Source organism: Girardinichthys multiradiatus, chromosome 24 (genome assembly GCF_021462225.1).
Source record: "Girardinichthys multiradiatus isolate DD_20200921_A chromosome 24, DD_fGirMul_XY1, whole genome shotgun sequence".
In the NCBI taxonomy this organism is placed as follows: domain Eukaryota; kingdom Metazoa; phylum Chordata; class Actinopteri; order Cyprinodontiformes; family Goodeidae; genus Girardinichthys; species Girardinichthys multiradiatus.
In genome coordinates this window covers 13,936,150-13,953,848 of record NC_061816.1, presented here as the reverse complement: position 1 = coordinate 13,953,848, position 17,699 = coordinate 13,936,150, and the positions used below count along the sequence as shown (strand labels likewise).

The window sequence follows — 17,699 nt, the reverse complement described above, 5'->3', positions numbered from 1 at the left end:
TCATTGCTTTATAGTTTTTCTTCTATTGAAACAGACAGTCTTCTAGTCTTTAAAGCAATTTTTTTAAAGGGATTGTGTTTTGTTTAACCTATGAATAATTTGGGGAGTAAAAAGTGACGCACACGTTCATTGTAGAAATTTTCTATTCTTAATTTACCTGTGAGATGGGTCATCATGTATGGTCATGAGATATGGATCATGACCAAAAGGTCGAGATTCCAGATATAAGGGGCCAAAGTGAGCTTCCTCTGTAGGGTGGCTGCCTTAGAGATAGGGTGAGGAGCTCCATCATCCAAGGGGAGCTTTAGGTAGAGCCGCTGCATCGAAAGGAGTCAATTAAGGTGGTTCAGGGATATGATCAGGATGCCTGTTTGGTTGGATGGATGGATGGATGGTTTGTATGTTTGGAATCCATCCATCCATCCATCCATCCATCCATCCATCCATCCCAGCCTTGTGAAGTCGTAAGGTATATCAACTTCTTCAGGAATTTGTCTAAAGTTAGATGTATATTTATTTTTAATTCCCTGCTAACTTTTTACAATTGCAAAAATTATTTCTATCTTAAATTCTGGACCTGCACTTACAGGATCTAAAAAAAAATGAGTACACTCTTTACATTTTCGGAAATATTTTATTAAATCTTTTAATGGGGCAACCATCAAAATATGACGATTTGTTACAATGTAAAAAAGTCAGTGTACAGCTTGTATAAGGAAATTTGCTGTCCCCATTAAAATAACTTAACAAACAGCCACTAATGTCTCAACCCCTGTAAACAAAAGTGGGTACAGCCCTAAGTGAATAATGACCTAATTGTGCACTATAGTTTTAATATTTTGTGTGGCCACTATTACTACACACTTGCCTTGGTCTTTGTACTCCTCACATGATTCATGTCCTCAATCTGCGTTTCTTCAGGAAATTGTTTGTGGTCTTTCTTGTGCATCATCTTTAGAAGAGCTTTCCTTCTGAGATGACAGCCATGCAGACCATTTTAATACAGTGTGCAGCGTATGGTCTGAGCACTGACTGGCTGACCCCCCCCCCACCCCTTCAATGTCTGCAGCAATGCAACGCTCGTACACCTATTTTAAAAGACAACCTCTGGATATGATGCTGAGCACATGCACTGAACTTCTTTGGTCGACCATGGTGATGTCTGTTCTGAGAGGAACCTGTTAAACCGCTATGGTTGTGGCCACCGTGTGGCAGCTCAGTTTCAGGGTGTTGGTAATCTTCTTATAGCCTAAGCTATCTTTATGTAGAGCAACAATTCTTTTTTTTTCAGATTCTCAGATAATTACTTGCCATGAGGTGCCATTTTGAACTTTCAGTGACTAGTCTGAGAGAGTGTGAGAGCAACAACACCAAATTTAACACACCTGCTCCCCATTCAACTTGAGACCTTATAACGCTAATGAGTCACATGACACCATGGAGGGAAAAGATATTTCTCAAAGATTTACAAATTTCAACTGAAAACAGAAACCACTACTGAAATGCAACTCAACAGGATGTTTTCAGGAGGTCTCATTTTAATGTTTCACCATGTGTCTGGCTTTTGGCTCTTAAAAGTTGGGTATGTGCTGTAGTATTTTAACTGCAGAATGTAATGAGGTGTTCGATTTGCACTGAGGAATCAGATTTTCTGATGTTAAGTTGGAAAAAAATAACTTTCCGCCGAAGTTGGAATTGTGTCTTTGAAAGATGGAAGCTGCAAGCTAAACCCATACTTTAAATATGCATATAAGGAATAAACTTTTTGTTTAAAGTTTTAATGCATGTGGGGAAATGTTTTTCTTTACTTTTATGGCCAACAGTAGTTTGCCTGCTCACACTGTACAACCACTGACAAATCCCATTGGTTTTCCAACTTGCAAATAGCTGAAAACTAGTCAAAGCTGGACCTAAAGCTTTTCGGATTGGCATTAGTGCAGATTTCTGCCAGCCTAAAACTACTTTTATCTCAATTTGTGAATCATAAATTGTAAACCATACACTTCACAATGTTTAGATTTTACGTTTGAAGATGGTCATTTACTGTAGATAATGCTACCTGATTTGTTAAAAATAGCCATCCCAACATAACATTTGTAAAATTAAATATGATATTAGATTGGAAAACCATTTTAGAACTTGCCCCACTCTGTCTAGATGTTAGCTCAACGATTCAGTCTGAACCTTCTGCAAAAAGAGGTTATTCATAATTATCCACAGCAGGTAAGACACTGACGTCTAACACCTTCTTTATAGAACCCCTTACTCTAAAAACAACTTTTAAAGAGGCACCGACCAAATACCGCGCCAAAAAATGCCCATACAGCAATTATGTGCCAAATTGTTTGACCATTTAGGTAAAAAAAGCTATTAATGTAATATACTTTATATCACTTAACAAGTGCTGTGCTAATGAATTCATGAGAGAAAGGTCTTTTCTATCATGTTTAAAATCCATTAAGATCTGGCAAAAGATCCATGTTAAGCTCACGGCAGCGTGAACTTTCATTTGCATTTGCATAACTTACTTATTTGTCCAAGACCTGATTAGAATAATGTGTGATTTTTGCAGGTGATCTACAGTATTGGCTCTCATGTTTGTATGAGCCCATTAGGCTTGTGTGGAAGGCAGTTTCACATCATCTGCAGGCACCTCGTCATGTTTGTGTGTGCATGCAAAGTGCAAAATGTTCCCAGACATTAAGAGACTTTGATCTAACAAAGTTAAATTCTGCAAAGTTTGCCCAACTTCCTATCCTGATGCGAGAACTGCTTCATGCAGGGGCTATCTACCTCCCACATCAGCGGGCAGGCAAAAAACTATGATTTAGGTTAGGGCATCTACGTCCTTCGCTTTGATGCCACAAAGCCTCTCAGGGTTGCTACTTCCTCTGCAGCGAGGGAGTACCCATTGCTGTGTCCCAGGCTGATACCAATTTACCCATCCCCAAAGGATAGAATGCTCTTAATACGATTACACAGCAACAAGACTTTAAGATAATTCAATGCATCCTCCACGGCTAATTTAAAAAAAGCCAGCATGGATGCCACATCCGCTTATTGTCGATCCCCACATGCTAAAGATGGAGAGCACCAAGAGTTGAATTATAACTGCACAATACTGACTAAGTGGGAAATCTCTTTGGACATGGGCGGCCCACCATATGCCTCGATTTAATTTGATTTTCCATCCAGGCTTTAGTTATAAGTGCCTCTAAAGTTTCATGTCTCTCTGCAGCGAGAGAGGGTGAAAGGGCGGCGTCGGCTTTGACTTGACTTATACTCCCTCAGCAGTTATGGAGGGGGGTAAATTAACCATGATTTGGTTTATAAAAACTGAAAGAAAATATAGAGCTCTTGCAGATACATGGCAGCATTAGTGGGCTGGAGTATTTGGTGCAAAACTGGATTAAACTTAATCCTACAGTAAATTCAATTCTCTGGATGTAGATCTCTTGTAAATTTGTGTTTGCAAGCACTATAGGTTTAATCCGTATGGATTTGCAATGATCTTGGCACAACTTTGGTACTGTGCCTGCAAAAGTATACACACCCTTTAAACATTTTTTACATTTTGTCACCATAAAACCTCATGTATGGTGCAATGTAATAATGTAATGTATTTTATTTGGATTTTGTAAACTAGACAGCACTCCTGGGTCACTACATTGCACAACCACCTTGCCTGTGGCCACAGCTGCAAGTCTTCTGGGGTATGTTTTTCCCAGTTTTGTTAATCCAGATCTGGATTTGTTTTTTTCTCATCTTAGAGAAAATAACTCAAGCTCAATCGGATTGGATGGACAGCATTTATGAGCATTTTCAAGTATTGCCACACAGATATAAGTCAATGTCCTGCTGAAAGATGAAACCCTACCACAGTTTTAAGTCTTTTGCAGCCTCTATACAGTAGAGTCCAAATATTTTGCCACGTTGGCCATAATCTGCAGTTTTACAGCACTTGCAAGCAATATAAAATATATTTGTCATTTGTTTTAGCAAAACACCTGCATTTAATGAAACAAAGTAGCCTGATTTTTCTAAAAAAGAAAAAAAAATCCTTAAAGATTCTTAACATAAGAAGGGTCTCACACAATTTGCCTTTTTAAAAGTAATAAGGCAATTGCCTAGGGGGATAGATTGTGTTCTATTTTGTTGGTCTGAAATAACTTCTTGAAATGGTTCTTTCTGAAGTCGTATTTGTGGTTCTACATACCATGAAACTCAATAGAAAGCAAAGAGAAAAAAAGACAAATACTTTCTGGCACCTAACATTTTCCATTTTGACATTTTTTAAATTTTAATGAGTGTCAATCTGCATCAACTGCCAGTTCTGGTGGGCCAGATTTCTCCCATTCTGTGACAGGGGCCACACAGTCATTCTAAGGGCCAGTAAGGCAAACTGAACAACCCTCCTTTAATAGTTTTTCTTCTAGGGATGCCTTGTATTTAGCCTTTTTCATCTCATCAACCCACCCAGCATGCTGCTGCCACTGCCATGTTTTATGTTTTTCACTGTGTCCCCTACATGGCTGGTGTCAAAGCCGAAACCAGATTTGTTTATGCTTTCATTCAACAATGGCTTCTTTTCGGCCGCTCTAGTCTAGAACTGCGGAGTCCACAACAAATTGATGTGCTGCTAACTGATTTTCTAATCTGAGTTGTGAATCTCTGTAGCTTATCCAGATTCACCATCCAGGCTGTCATTTAAGCACTGCATCAAATTTGTCAACTTCTTTTTGCGATTTTGTATTTCATTGTTGGTAAGACGGGAGGATTGGCTCCAATGTGACAAAAATGTGAGAAAGTTCATGGGGGAGGGCCCTTGCTTTACTCAGTTATGAGTCAGTTAAAGGTCACATAGGTCAGGGGGGATGTTTTCTGTACACACTTCAGGGTAACGCGAGACCCCCCCCCCGAATGCATGACGATCGTTCATAATGAATAAAACAGATTCATGCGCCCTCTCTGACGCTTGTTGCTGCTGCAAAGAATGCTTGTTTTCATCATCGTGCTGCCCTCTGCGGGTCTTCTTCCAGCCTCCTTCTTTCCCCACCACCAACCTTCCCTCTTTTTTCCCACCCACTCTCCTCCACATTACCATACACCCTTTAAGATTATTGCGCGCATTAAATTGCTTTTCGCTCCCTCACTGAGCCGCAGCATATTTTCCATCAAGGACTTCTTTTCTTGGACGTTTCTCCGCAGAGGATGAATATGTGCGCCGTTTTTGCTTTGCGCCAGCCTGAGTTTAAGTTCCACTAGTTGGAAAAAAAAAGGTTTTGGTGGGAAGATCAAGGTTGTGCACGGCAGCAATGCTGGATATCGCATGACCGATGCGGAGCTGCAGAGGAAGAGAGATACTGAGAGAGAGAGAGTAAGAGAGACAAACAGAGACGGAGAGAGAGGGGACAGGGGTGGATCGGGATTCTTGCATCGGGGAGAAAGCTGGAAGAGCATATTCGCTGATTTGCGTTCGCTTTGGACGCTCTGGCGGCTGAAATAAAGAGGCGCATTCGTCCTCTGCTTCAAGTCGGTGCGCACTTGGAGGAAAGTCACGGTTTCCAATGCATGCGGCAAACTCGGTGTGATGTGATGTGATGAGATGTGGGATAATTGCGCTCTGTTCCCAGCCATGTCCGAACTTTGGTTCTGGCTTCTCTTCCGAGATGACGCCGTTGATTTCGGCCGGACGGACTCGACAGCCGCGCTGGCGTGAATGAGATCTTCCCCTCTCTTCCTCCTCCTCCTCCTCCTCCTCCCGGATCAGACGCCACTCTTAACGTGCGCCTGCTGTATGGAGCCTAACGCGGAGGAGACTTGACTTTTTTTGTTTGTTTGTTTATTTATTTATTTTGTTTTCCTTTTTTAGTTTTTGGTTTCATCTGCTTTTGCAATCGAGGTGAAGGACGGGTGAAATCATAGGAGAAGGAGAAAAGACAAATCAATGTTTTCCACTAAGGCTGGAGAGAGAAGACCGTAATTTTCGGGATGCCTAGGCGTTCAGGGGGATCAGCACGGTAAGATGTCTATGATTCCTGTATTTATTCATAAATATGCCCGGATTTAGAGGTTTTCCACTGTAGGTTGGAACATTTGTATGGGGTTCTGTCCATGGTGCTGAAATCTTTGTCTGTCCATCGCCTCCCACCACAACCACCCTCTCCCTGCCCTTTACTGCATTAGCGAAGTTGATCCGATTTAAGACACAGGTTAGAAAAGGATGTGTGCGCCGCTTCCTTCTACCTTTACAAAAATTCCTTCCAAGTTAGCAATATTGATTATTAACTCACAGTCGCGTCTGCAATAGATGCAACTGTTTAAGATAAAATGTGGCAATAAAAAAATGTATTGCAGTGCTTGGAGATGTTTTAAATAAGACTATTCGGAAGGAATTCGGTAGACATAGACTTTAATGTGCGCGTGCATGCGTAAATCCGCGTGCACGAAAAGCGAAAACGGAAAACAATATGTAACCCCCTCTATGGTAGCAGATGCACTGCCGCCTCATCTTCTGGTTACTTACCGGAGATCAACAGCCCCACACGCTGTCTTCATCTTTGATCAACTTCTCTCGATCATTTCTGCCTGCAAGCAAAACGAGGTTCTGTCGTCTTCCTAGGCCGGATTTATTTTTTTCTTTCCCTCTCCAAGATGAACAGTGCCTGCTTTTTTCTCGATCGATTCCTTTCGAGAAAGATTCTCGTTTTTGTTTTCTTTTTTTTGCGCCCTTTTCAGGTTTTCCAATGCCCCCCCCCTCCCCCAACTAAGAATCGATTTAATGATACTGCCCTCGAATGAAATTTTGTGTCCCCTTGTTGGTGTTTGTTCCCACCCGGGAAAGGGAAAAGATTCCAGACAGTTTGGCCACAGTTTGCTGGGGGGGGGGGGGGGGGGGGGGGTTGGCTGAGTGAGGATTCCTCATTAGAAAACGATGGAAGATTCCTGTGTAGGTACATTGGAGAAGAAGGGTGGTTGGTGTTTTCTTTTTTCTGCTAGTGGAAATCCAGAGGTGAAGTCACCATTTCTTCATTAAAAAGATGTATTGGAATTCATTTAAGCAATCCAACAACAAGCATAACTATCGTTCATGTTTGTAGTTATTAAGCACTGAACTTACAGCACATCTGCATGCGGAGCAAACCTCAGTAGGCCTACTTGTTTTGATCTGTGTGCCATGAATACTCACAGGGGCTCAGTTCATTTAGGAGGCAGCTATGCAGTTTTAAAAATGTTGCACGTGTGCCATGCATTTCCTGTGCTGTATAAAAAAGAACCCCTCCTTTTTTCTATTCTCTTTCATCCCCCCCCCCCCCCCTCCCCCCCCCCCAATCTAGATGACACCTCACACTGGCACCACACTCGAGTGAGCCGGGGCATTCTCTCCCAGGACAAAATGCATATCTGGATCCTAAAAATAATCCTTCTGATTGCATCATCTCCAAGGCTGGTTGAGATGTATGACAATTATGGGGAGATCTGCCGGAGCCTGTGCACGTGCGATGAGAAGGAGGGGATCCTGACGGCAAGCTGCGAGAACCGGGGGATTATCAGACTGACAGAGATCAGCCCTGTTCAGTTCCCGATTTACCACCTCCTGCTGACAGGGAACCTCCTGAAGAAGCTGTCAGTCAACGATTTCATCAATTACACTGGGGTAACCATCTTGCACTTGGGGAACAATGATATCTCCGAGATTGAGTCAGGTGCCTTTAACGGACTCCAGGGATTAAAAAGGTTGCACCTGAATAATAACAAGATTGACCTTCTGAGGGATGACACTTTTACAGGGCTTGAGAGTTTGGAATACCTACAAATTGATTATAATTACATTACAACAATAGAGCCTAATGCCTTGAGCAAACTTGAGCAACTAACAGTAATGATTTTGAATGATAATTTGCTCTCTGCCCTACCCCCGAATATATTCCGGAAAGTCCCCCTTACGCACTTGGACCTTAGGGGCAACAGGCTAAAAATGTTCCCCTACATTGGCCTCCTGGAGCACATGGACAAAGTTGTGGAATTACAACTGGAGGAAAATCCGTGGAACTGCTCCTGTGAGCTCATTGCTCTCAAGGCTTGGCTGGAAAGCATAGCCTACACGGCTCTAGTTGGGGAGGTGGTGTGCGAGACACCTTTCAGGCTTCATGGCAGAGACCTGGATGAGGTGTCCAAGCAGGAACTGTGCCCGCGGAGACCCATAGAGGACACAGTCAGGCCTGCACCGCCCAGCAGCACCAATGGATATTATCAGACCACACCTGCTGCTGTCACGGCCTCTGCCACCTCATCAGCTGTTTTTAGGTCCTCCTCAAGGCCTACCAAGGGCACACGGCAATTTAACAGAACCAGGTTAAAGCCCACTTCTCGGTTACCGGGCGGCAACCCGTACAACTATGGCCCTATCATTGCTTTTCAGACCAAATCTCCTGTGCCTTTGGACTGCCCCACTGCCTGTACATGTAATCTGCAGATTTCTGAAATTGGGTTAAATGTCAACTGCCAAGAGAGAAAGATTGAAAGTATTTCTGATCTAAAACCCAAGCCATACAACCCTAAAAAAATGTATCTCACTGGAAATTACATCCCTGTGGTGCGAAGATCTGATTTTGTGGATGCCACTGGATTGGATTTGCTTCACCTGGGAAACAACAGGATAAGTGTGATCCATGACAGGGCTTTTGGGGATTTAACCAACCTGCGTCGGCTGTATTTAAATGGTAATCTCATGGACAGGCTTACAGGGGAGATGTTTTTTGGCTTGCAGAACTTGCAGTACCTTTATTTAGAGTACAACAAAATCAGGGAGGTGGAGGCTGGCACTTTTCGCTACCTGCCAAATCTCCAACTGCTTTTCCTCAACAACAACCTCCTTAAAACGTTACCCCTGGGCATCTTTTCCAGCCTCTCCCTGTCTCGGCTTAATCTGCGTAACAACCATTTCCAAAACCTGCCTGTGAGCGGTGTTTTAGATCAGCTCAAGTTGCTCGTGCAGATAGATCTGTTTGAAAACCCCTGGGACTGTTCCTGCGACATAGTGGGGATGAAGATATGGCTCGAGCAGCTCAGTGGAGGCACGGTGGTCAATGAGGTTGTGTGCGAGACACCCAAACGCCACACTGGAATGGATCTGCGTTCAATTCAATCTGAGCAGCTGTGCCCAGACTACACTGACGCTTACGTCTCAGCAACCCCCCCCACAGAGGAGCCCATGGACGACCATGCTGTCACAACAGATGCCCCCCAGAGGTTCAACACCCCCAGCAGCACAGTTCCCCTCTCAGTCCTCATCCTTAGCCTCTTGCTTGTTTTCATCATGTCTGTCTTTGTGGCGGCGGGGCTCTTCGTTGTGGTGATGAAAAGGCGCAAAAAGTCTCAAAGCGACCGCACAAGCACCAACAATTCCGATGTTAGTTCCTTCAACCTGCAATACAGCCTCTACAGCAATCGCTCTGGCCCTAAAGTCAAAGCCCCTGCCGGTCACGTTTATGAGTATATTCCTCATCCCATGGGCCACATGTGCAAAAATCCAATTTACAGGTCACGGGAAGGAAACACGGTGGAGGATTACCGAGACCTGCACGAGCTCAAGGTGACATACAGGAGTACCCAGGATGACGAGAGGGATGGTAGTACATTGAGGAGTCCTGCATACAGTGTCAGCACCATCGAGCCCTGTGACAACTCCTCCCCCGTCCAGGATGCAGACCACTTTTTCAGGGGGCTTCTGGAGCCCGATAAGCAGTCCCCTCATCAGTCGATCCCATCCATCCCAGCAGCCAATTTAGAGTACAAGTACACTGGGCCAGTGTCGTACACGTACAACCCAAATTTTGATGTCAGACGGCAGTTCCTGCACCCGGAGAGGATAAGAGAAACGGTGCTCTATGGCACGGCCCCCAGTACTGTTTATGTGGAGCCCAACAGAAACGAATATTTAGAGTTAAAAGCTAAACTGCAGTCTGAGCCCGATTACCTAGAGGTCCTTGAGAAACAGACCACTTTTAGTCAGTTCTGAGCAACACGGTTGCTAATGCTAATGAGACACTTTCTCTGTTGGCCCTCCTTGAAACAGTGGCTCAGTTTGTTAAAGGGTGCCTTGGCACACAAACACACAAGCAGAAGCGAGGGAGCTAGGACGGGTGTGCCGAACAATCAATTCTTTCTGAAACAAGACAGTACAAAAACGGATACAGCTTTCTGACACGTAGACAAACAAACTCCACTGATGATGCAAATTTTATTTTTTTATGGTGAAGATGGAATAACAGAAAATGTAAGTGTACTGGTAAATCCCATCCAACTTCATCTTCAGGAATATAACCATACATAAAAAAGGTATATTGTGAATCAGAAGAGAAAAAATAATGTTTATAAAATCCCTCCTGGACAGCAAAAAAGAGAAGAGAAACACTTGTACAGCAGATGATCAGAACTGTGTAGGACTATTTTCTGCTGTAGTCTGTAAGTAAGTATTTATTGATATAATCTGCCATGTCTTTTAAAAAAAAAAAAAAAAAAACTTTGATTCTACATCAGATATTACCTGTGTCATCATATTCCATTATCCTCTGGAAAAAAGGCTTATGTTTGTAGTTTCATTTACTGTAGCTCTGCATTGTAACAGTGGCTTTTTTTATGTTTGAAAGTGGCACACCCCCCAATTGTTCAAAAACAGACTGCGTCATTTGAAGATTTAAAAAAAAAAAGTGTCTTTGTATGCTTTCTGCACTTTTTGAAATTTGAAGGCGGGTTAGCCTTCGTTGAGCTCTCATAAAGGAGATTATTATATTAAAAATGAATATGAGTATTCATTCTTAATATGTAGAAATATGTTATCAAAACTAAATTCATAAATGCTATTTTAAGCATTCATTATGTTGTGTAATACTGATATTTTAATCAATGTAACACCTATTTTTCTACAAGCATTGGCAGATTCTCTATCCCTTATTAGTTTCCTTGTTTTGATCGCTTTGCACTTATTGCACTATATTGACCAAACTATGTTATTATCATCAAATAAACAAGATGTCAGGTTCATATATTGTGCTTATGAGGAAAACTCAAATGTTTGGTTGGTATAAAAACTACCATCTGAGTTGGGTTCAGTATAACTTTTGAAAAGGTAGCACTGAAGATACAGTATGTGCTTCACTCAAAGGGGCAGCTAGTGTCTCAGACAGGACAGGGATCAATGGGGATCCAATCAATAAGCATTAAACCTTTGTAATTATACCATGACAACTGCATCCACATCATTACCTGCCAAGTGACAAGGAGGTCGTTTATATAAACATGATTGGAGCTGACTTGGAGTTCCTGCAAAGCCAGTGGGTATCATCATTGGCGGTGACGAACAGTTAGACTAAGGTAGTTGTGTTAGTTGTTCAGTTTATATGTATAAATTTATATTTGTTTTTAATAAATTATTTAGATAAATTGTCATAAAAATGCTGAAGTAGGAATTTATATTACACCCTTGTTCAATTGTGGTTCTGATCCCTGTTTTGGCCAGTTGAGTCTTATCAGATATGACAACTTATGACCCCTGATCAGACCAAAAATAAAGATAGGTGACATCCTGTTGGCAGAGAATGATCTGTTACAGTCATGCAATGACATTTCTTCCCTGCAGACAACACCTTTAGTTGAGCTGAACAATATATTGAATTGCAATCATCACAACAGTATCAGTCTGCAATGTCTCAATCACAAAACAACAGCTGGATCGAAATTTATGTTATGATACTTTATTTCATATATCACGTTTTCATGGATAATATTTAGCTAGTTGGTTAGACTAACTGCCCTTAATGCCCATACCTGGTGTGTATTTTTAGTGGTTAAAGTTTACAGAGTAGTGGAGACAACGTTCAATGGTAAAGAAAAGAACAGAAAGAATAGAGGATAGAAAGAAGATGATCCTTAATCAACAGCTCTGAACATGGGTACTAAATGACCCCACAGATATGAAATAATGCAGTTGTTGGCACAAAAGATATTAAGGTTGACGGCTTCTTATTGTTTTAGAAAATGTACAAAAGACAAAAATTGCAAAGTCATAATATTACGAGCACAAATTAAAACATCTTCAAACATTAAAATCAAACAGAAGAAGGCACTTATGCATATTTGCCTTTAAGTAAAGACATGCATCTTAAAGCTGTGATGAATTAATATATGTTTGGCATGTAAAATCCTATGTCAGACATGTTTTTTTCTTTGAGAAGAAATGAAACACAAAACCCTCAGAAATCTTAACCTAAAAGTAGGTAGATTGTTTGTAATGTTTAAAGTGGTTGTTTCCATTTGTGTTTGGCCAATTCACAGCTGCTCCTACTTGAAAATGCAAAGCAGGGTCCATAAAAATGCAAGAGACTGCCCCTGTGCCACCATTTTCAGTGTGCTGCGAGCGTCACCATTTAGGAATTCAAACGCTCCCTCAGCAGAGACAGAGGGCATCTTTCTGGAGAGGAGGCCTGCCCACTAATTCTCAACTCACAGGGAATTATTTGGAATTAAACGAATTTATAATTAAACCTTCTCCGTGTGCAAAGAGCTGTTATATAACTGTTTACGTATTTTCACTACCAACTCCATCATGGTGTCTGCTCCTTTCCTTGTTAAAAAAAAAAAAAAAAAAAAACTAACGCTCTGGGTCCTCATCATTTTCAGAGAGGCTCAGAATGAGAGCAGAAGGCAACCATTTGGGAGATGAGGAGTCCTGGAACCGAGTGTAACTGTGGATGTGTCATACATGTTGCAGGGAGATGTGAATCATAGCCAAGAAGTGCGTGCACTCACCCAGCATTGGTGGCCTATGGGGAGCTCATAGTTTCTGACATGGAATTCTAATTATTTTTGTTATGCGTATATTGCAAAACACTTTGCACCTGAGCGGCATGGTGACAAATGTTTAAAATGTGGCGCAGATGGCTGCATGGGGTTTAGTATTATTTTATTTTAATATCCTGGAATTATATATGCTTCCCTCTCCGATGACAAAAATGTTCGAGCACATTGATGAAATCAATGAATCATTTGTTTGAAATAGGTTTGTCATTACTGTGTGTGTGAGTATGAATATCTATCCAACCCAGAATGTGTGGTTTATTGCTGCCTTGACCCAGCTTACAGTCCCATTGTAATATACTTGCATTAGGCATCCAGTTGGTAGAAATTCCAGTTTGCATGTTACACCAGATTAATACCAAAATTGATCAGATCAGCTTCTGTATTCAGAGGGGGCGGCAAGATGAAACATTCAGATGGTTTTGCCTCATGCTGACCAACATCCCTGATCATTTCTGACAGAAACGCATTGTGCAGAATGTGATGCAAGGAAGGCTGTGATGCAGGTTTAAATGCCGCCATCAGAGAAAGCCTCCCCCCTTGTTCCGAAAGCAGCAGAGAGGGCTCATCAGACGGTAGATACATCCGAGCCCCACTCAGACGGTAGAGCTGAGAGAGACGGGTGATGGGCAGCCGGGGTTCTCGTACGCTCTCTGCTTTCGCACCATTTAAGAGTTAATCAATGCAGAAGCAGAGTGGTACAGTGCATAAAACCTGTCCAAGCTGCACCAAGTGTTGGCTCATCACTTCTGCTATTTTTGGTGCGTGGAGTTGAACTTGCCCGGCAATTATTTTCGAAGAGTGTTCTAAAAAAAAAAGAGCTAATTAGAGTGAAAACTTTTTTCTGGAACTGAGTTTTGCTCAGAATCATATTTTATGGCTTCTCTAGTGGTGTTGGCAGAATTAGATGTTTATGGTAAATAATATCAGCTTGATGCCACATATGTGCAGGGCTGCGTTAACCAGCTATAACGCCTAGGGGCAAAATTAGGCTCAAGTTCCCCTTTTTTACACCCATTTTTCCTCAACTCTGAGGACTCTGTGCATATTTCACATGCCTCAAAATAAACTTATAATATGGATGGAATATTTACCACTTAATTTCTTACATTTTTCAGTAAACAATTTAAATAATTTTTTGTTTTTCAAGATTTTGCTTTTACAGACAGTTAAGTTGTAAACATCAAAGTCTTATCAGCATGCATTATTAATTAGGTTTTAGCTGACAACATTAAAATAACAGGTCTATTTTCAATTGAATCCTGTTTTTTATTACTTTTTATGTCATAAATATGTAGTTTATGGACGTTTATGGAAGGAGCTTGTAAGTTGGAAGGTTTCTTGGATTATACATGTCTTACTGTTTATGATGATCATCTTTTTATGTACTTTTGCTCTTTGAATTAAATGTCATATGATCTTACTTTATATTATGCTATTTCACAATTCAAAACCTGCCAATTTATTTCAAATTGTTTCTTGATTTAACATTTAAGCTTTCTTTTTTCCATCTGGGCTTACAACCAGACACTGCAACCATATGTGTAAATGATAATTACGCTAATAATGGATCTGCCCCCTGCATACTGAGAGATTCAGTGGGTGGACGTTTTCCATATGCCTGAGTGAAATTTCACCTACCGCTGCCACTTCCCTTTTTCCCAGCGATGATGCCTCGTTCCTTAGTGTTGCCCCGCTTTCCTCTTGCCACCCGGTCTCCATGATGATGTGAGCAATTGAGTTCAAGGAGATCTGGGTAATTGAGAGGGCAGGGATGGCATCTGACAGGCACCGATGGCTCCAATGATTACTTTAATCAGAGTGGTTAATGGAATTCCTTCAGGCATGTAGAAATGCTCAAATGTTCATCAGCACTCAACCGATTTTTACCCCCCCATCGCTGCCAACGCCTCCTCCTCTACCTCACGTTGCCATAATTACTGATCAGTTTTCCTTCCTCCTCGTGCCTCCACATTCTGTGTAACCCAAATCATGTGCACTTTGTTTGTTCCTGAGATCTTAAATCCAAAGTTGTTTTTTTTATGTTAGGGTCATTGGGCTGCTTTATGGCCAAAATGTATTATGGATCAAGAGTTTTAAAATAAAATGCCATGGTAAAGCTCTTAACATCCATGGGGACAGTCAAGGACTTAGTCACAGTAAATTCTGCTCAAGCATATTCTAACATAGATAAAAAGCACTTTAGGTTTAAGTGCGATGCTTGTATTTTCCAGTATATGCAGACTAAAGAGGGTGGATTTTAAATTTGTATTTATGAAAAAAAAGGTTCTTATTTGATCAGGACAATTTTCTGAACTAAATAGTCTTCTAACACTTCCATGGTCTACTCAGCTCTTTGACCTTTGATTGAATTGCCATGGGGCAGTAAAGTCAAAATGTGCCAGTTGACCAATTAAAAAACGCTACTTCCTGTTGGAAATACAATCTCCTTAGGATGTTCAGGGATGTTTTTTTTTTTAACCATATGTCATTGACATTTTGAAAATGTGACAGCTACAATCATGTAAAATATATTCGTTGGCTTCATCAGTATTGGTAGAAAGAAAACATTTGTTAAAGCTATGCAGGTTCAATTCCCCATCAGTTCTAGACAAATGGTATTTGACCAGTAAATTAAATTTTACAATTTGGACAATACTGTATTTTAACAAGACATTGTAATTTTAGTTTCCTAGCTGTTCTGGACATTATGTTAATTTACTGACACAATAAATTCAGTTTCCTGGCAGTTCTGAATAATATAGTATTTTACTGGAGCATTACAACTTAAATGATCTACCAGTAACCAAATACTTTACCAAAACGAAGCAATTCAAATTCCCCTGCAGCTCAAGAAATACAAAATTCACATGGAAAGGAAGTGGTTTCAGTTTTTTATTTGAAGTTTGTTGCAGAGACACAATTATATTATTAGAAACAGAAATGTACATGTGTCAATTTTTAGTTTTGCTGTTTTTAATGTTTTAATCCATCTCTAACTGCTTAGTATGTTTAAATGAATTTAATATTTTTTTTTGTTTCAACACTATTTTGTGGGCATTTATTGTTTATGGTTTGTTTAATTTTAAACAGCATAACAGAAAAGTTCCTCTATTATTTAAAATCATGTAAAAGTCATAATCACAGGAATCAACTAACCTATTAATTTAGCTTTGGAAAGTTTGCTATCCTGTGATCAAAATCTATAAAACTCTCTCTTGCCTTTAAATGATACTAAATAAAGCAAATATTATATATACTATGTGACTCAAGGCACATAGTGCTCCTATGGAGCAAATTCTCTGTTTGATAAATCAGTGGAGACAGAAGTAATGGACTTCCTGCAATCCTTCCTTACCCTTCACCTTCTAGTTCATTCTGAATGGTGGAAGATGAAGTTAATATAGAGATGGAAATCCTTCATGCAAAATGGATGGCAATTATCCCGGGAGCTATAATTTCAAATGCACAACAGTCTATTTCCAGTTTCCTTCGTTGTTGTGAATCTATGTCTATTATAAAATGAAGGCATGGGCAGAAATGTTTGATCAAATCTTGTAAAGAGCTATCTTTATACCAGTGACTGCTCATATGATGCAGAATGTTGTCTATTGGTTTATTTAGTTTTTTGTTTGTTTTTTGTCACAGCTTCACTTTCTTCCTCCAACCTGCTTCTCCAGCCTACCCTCCACCTCATCCTGTTTAGTCTGCCCTCCTTTTCAGTTCCTGTTGGGCAGCCTGGCCATTTTCATCAGGCCTTCCCGTTTTGTTTGTTTGTTTATGGCGGCTGCACCCGCTGATCCGGAGCTGCAGTAACCCTGTCGTTTGATAAATGGCAACCATAGCATTACTGACTCCCCAGCCGAGCCCGGTGACGCCTGGCCAAAAAAACAACAGGTTGATGTATGGCTTCCTTTAGACTGTCAAGTCATTTAAGTAGAGCCCATCCAGGCTCAGCGCTTCTACTGTATGCTTGTATTTGCTTGGAACTGTGCACTGTCCTGCCCTGCCTCGTATGTATCATTGATTTAACATAGCACAGTAGTTGCTAAGGCAGTAGATATGCAGATTTTACCAACTTTATCAGATGTTTTTGTTTTGCTTTTGCAAGATGATGACAATGGCAGCAAAAAGGTCAGAAAACATTTGCAGGGGTTGGACAATGAAACCGAAACACCTGGTTTTAGACCACAATAATTTATTAGTATGGTGTAGGGCCTCCTTTTGCGGCCAATACAGCGTCAATTGGTCTTGGGAATGACATATACAAGTCCTGCACAGTGGTCAGAGGGATTTTAAGCCATTCTTCTTGCAGGATAGTGGCCAGGTCACTACGTGATACTGGTGGAGGAAAACGTTTCCTTACTCGCTCCTCCAAAACACCCCAAAGTGGCTCAATAATATTTAGATCTGGTGACTGTGCAGGACATGGGAGATGTTCAACTTCACTTTCATGTTCATTAACCAATCTTTCACCAGTCTTGCTGTGTGTATTGGTGCATTGTCATCCTGATACACGGCACCGCCTTCAGGTTACAATGTTTGAACCATTGGATGCACATGGTCCTCATGGTAGTCCTTGGCAGTGATCCGCCCATCTAGTATAAGTATTGGGTCAAGTGAATGCCATGATATGGCAGCCCAAACCATCAGGGATCCACCCCCATGCTTCACTCTGGGCATGCAACAGTCTGGATGGTACGCTTCTTTGGGGCTTCTCCACACCGTAACTCTCCTGGATGTGGGGAAAACAGTAAAGGTGGACTCATCAGAGAACAATACATGTTTCACATTGTCCACAGCCCAAGATTTGTGCTCCTTGCACCATTGAAACCGACGTT

The 17,699-nt window shown here is 41.2% G+C and overlaps 1 protein-coding gene across 1 annotated transcript; it reads left to right on the top strand.

Moving 5' to 3' along the window:
* Nucleotides 1-5,034: 5,034 nt before the first annotated feature.
* On the top strand, nucleotides 5,035-11,048 carry LOC124861878 (SLIT and NTRK-like protein 5). The gene is made up of 2 exons (XM_047355833.1): nucleotides 5,035-6,020; nucleotides 7,338-11,048. Exon 2 carries the CDS (start codon nucleotides 7,397-7,399, stop codon nucleotides 10,019-10,021), a length of 2,625 nt encoding a protein of 874 aa, XP_047211789.1. The 5' UTR covers nucleotides 5,035-6,020; nucleotides 7,338-7,396; the 3' UTR covers nucleotides 10,022-11,048.
* Nucleotides 11,049-17,699: the final 6,651 nt, after the last annotated feature.

Bases quoted from the DNA above. Each gene is read 5' to 3' on its own strand.
- LOC124861878 (XM_047355833.1), top strand. From the start codon at position 7,397: ATGCATATCTGGATCCTAAAAATAATCCTTCTGATTGCATCATCTCCA.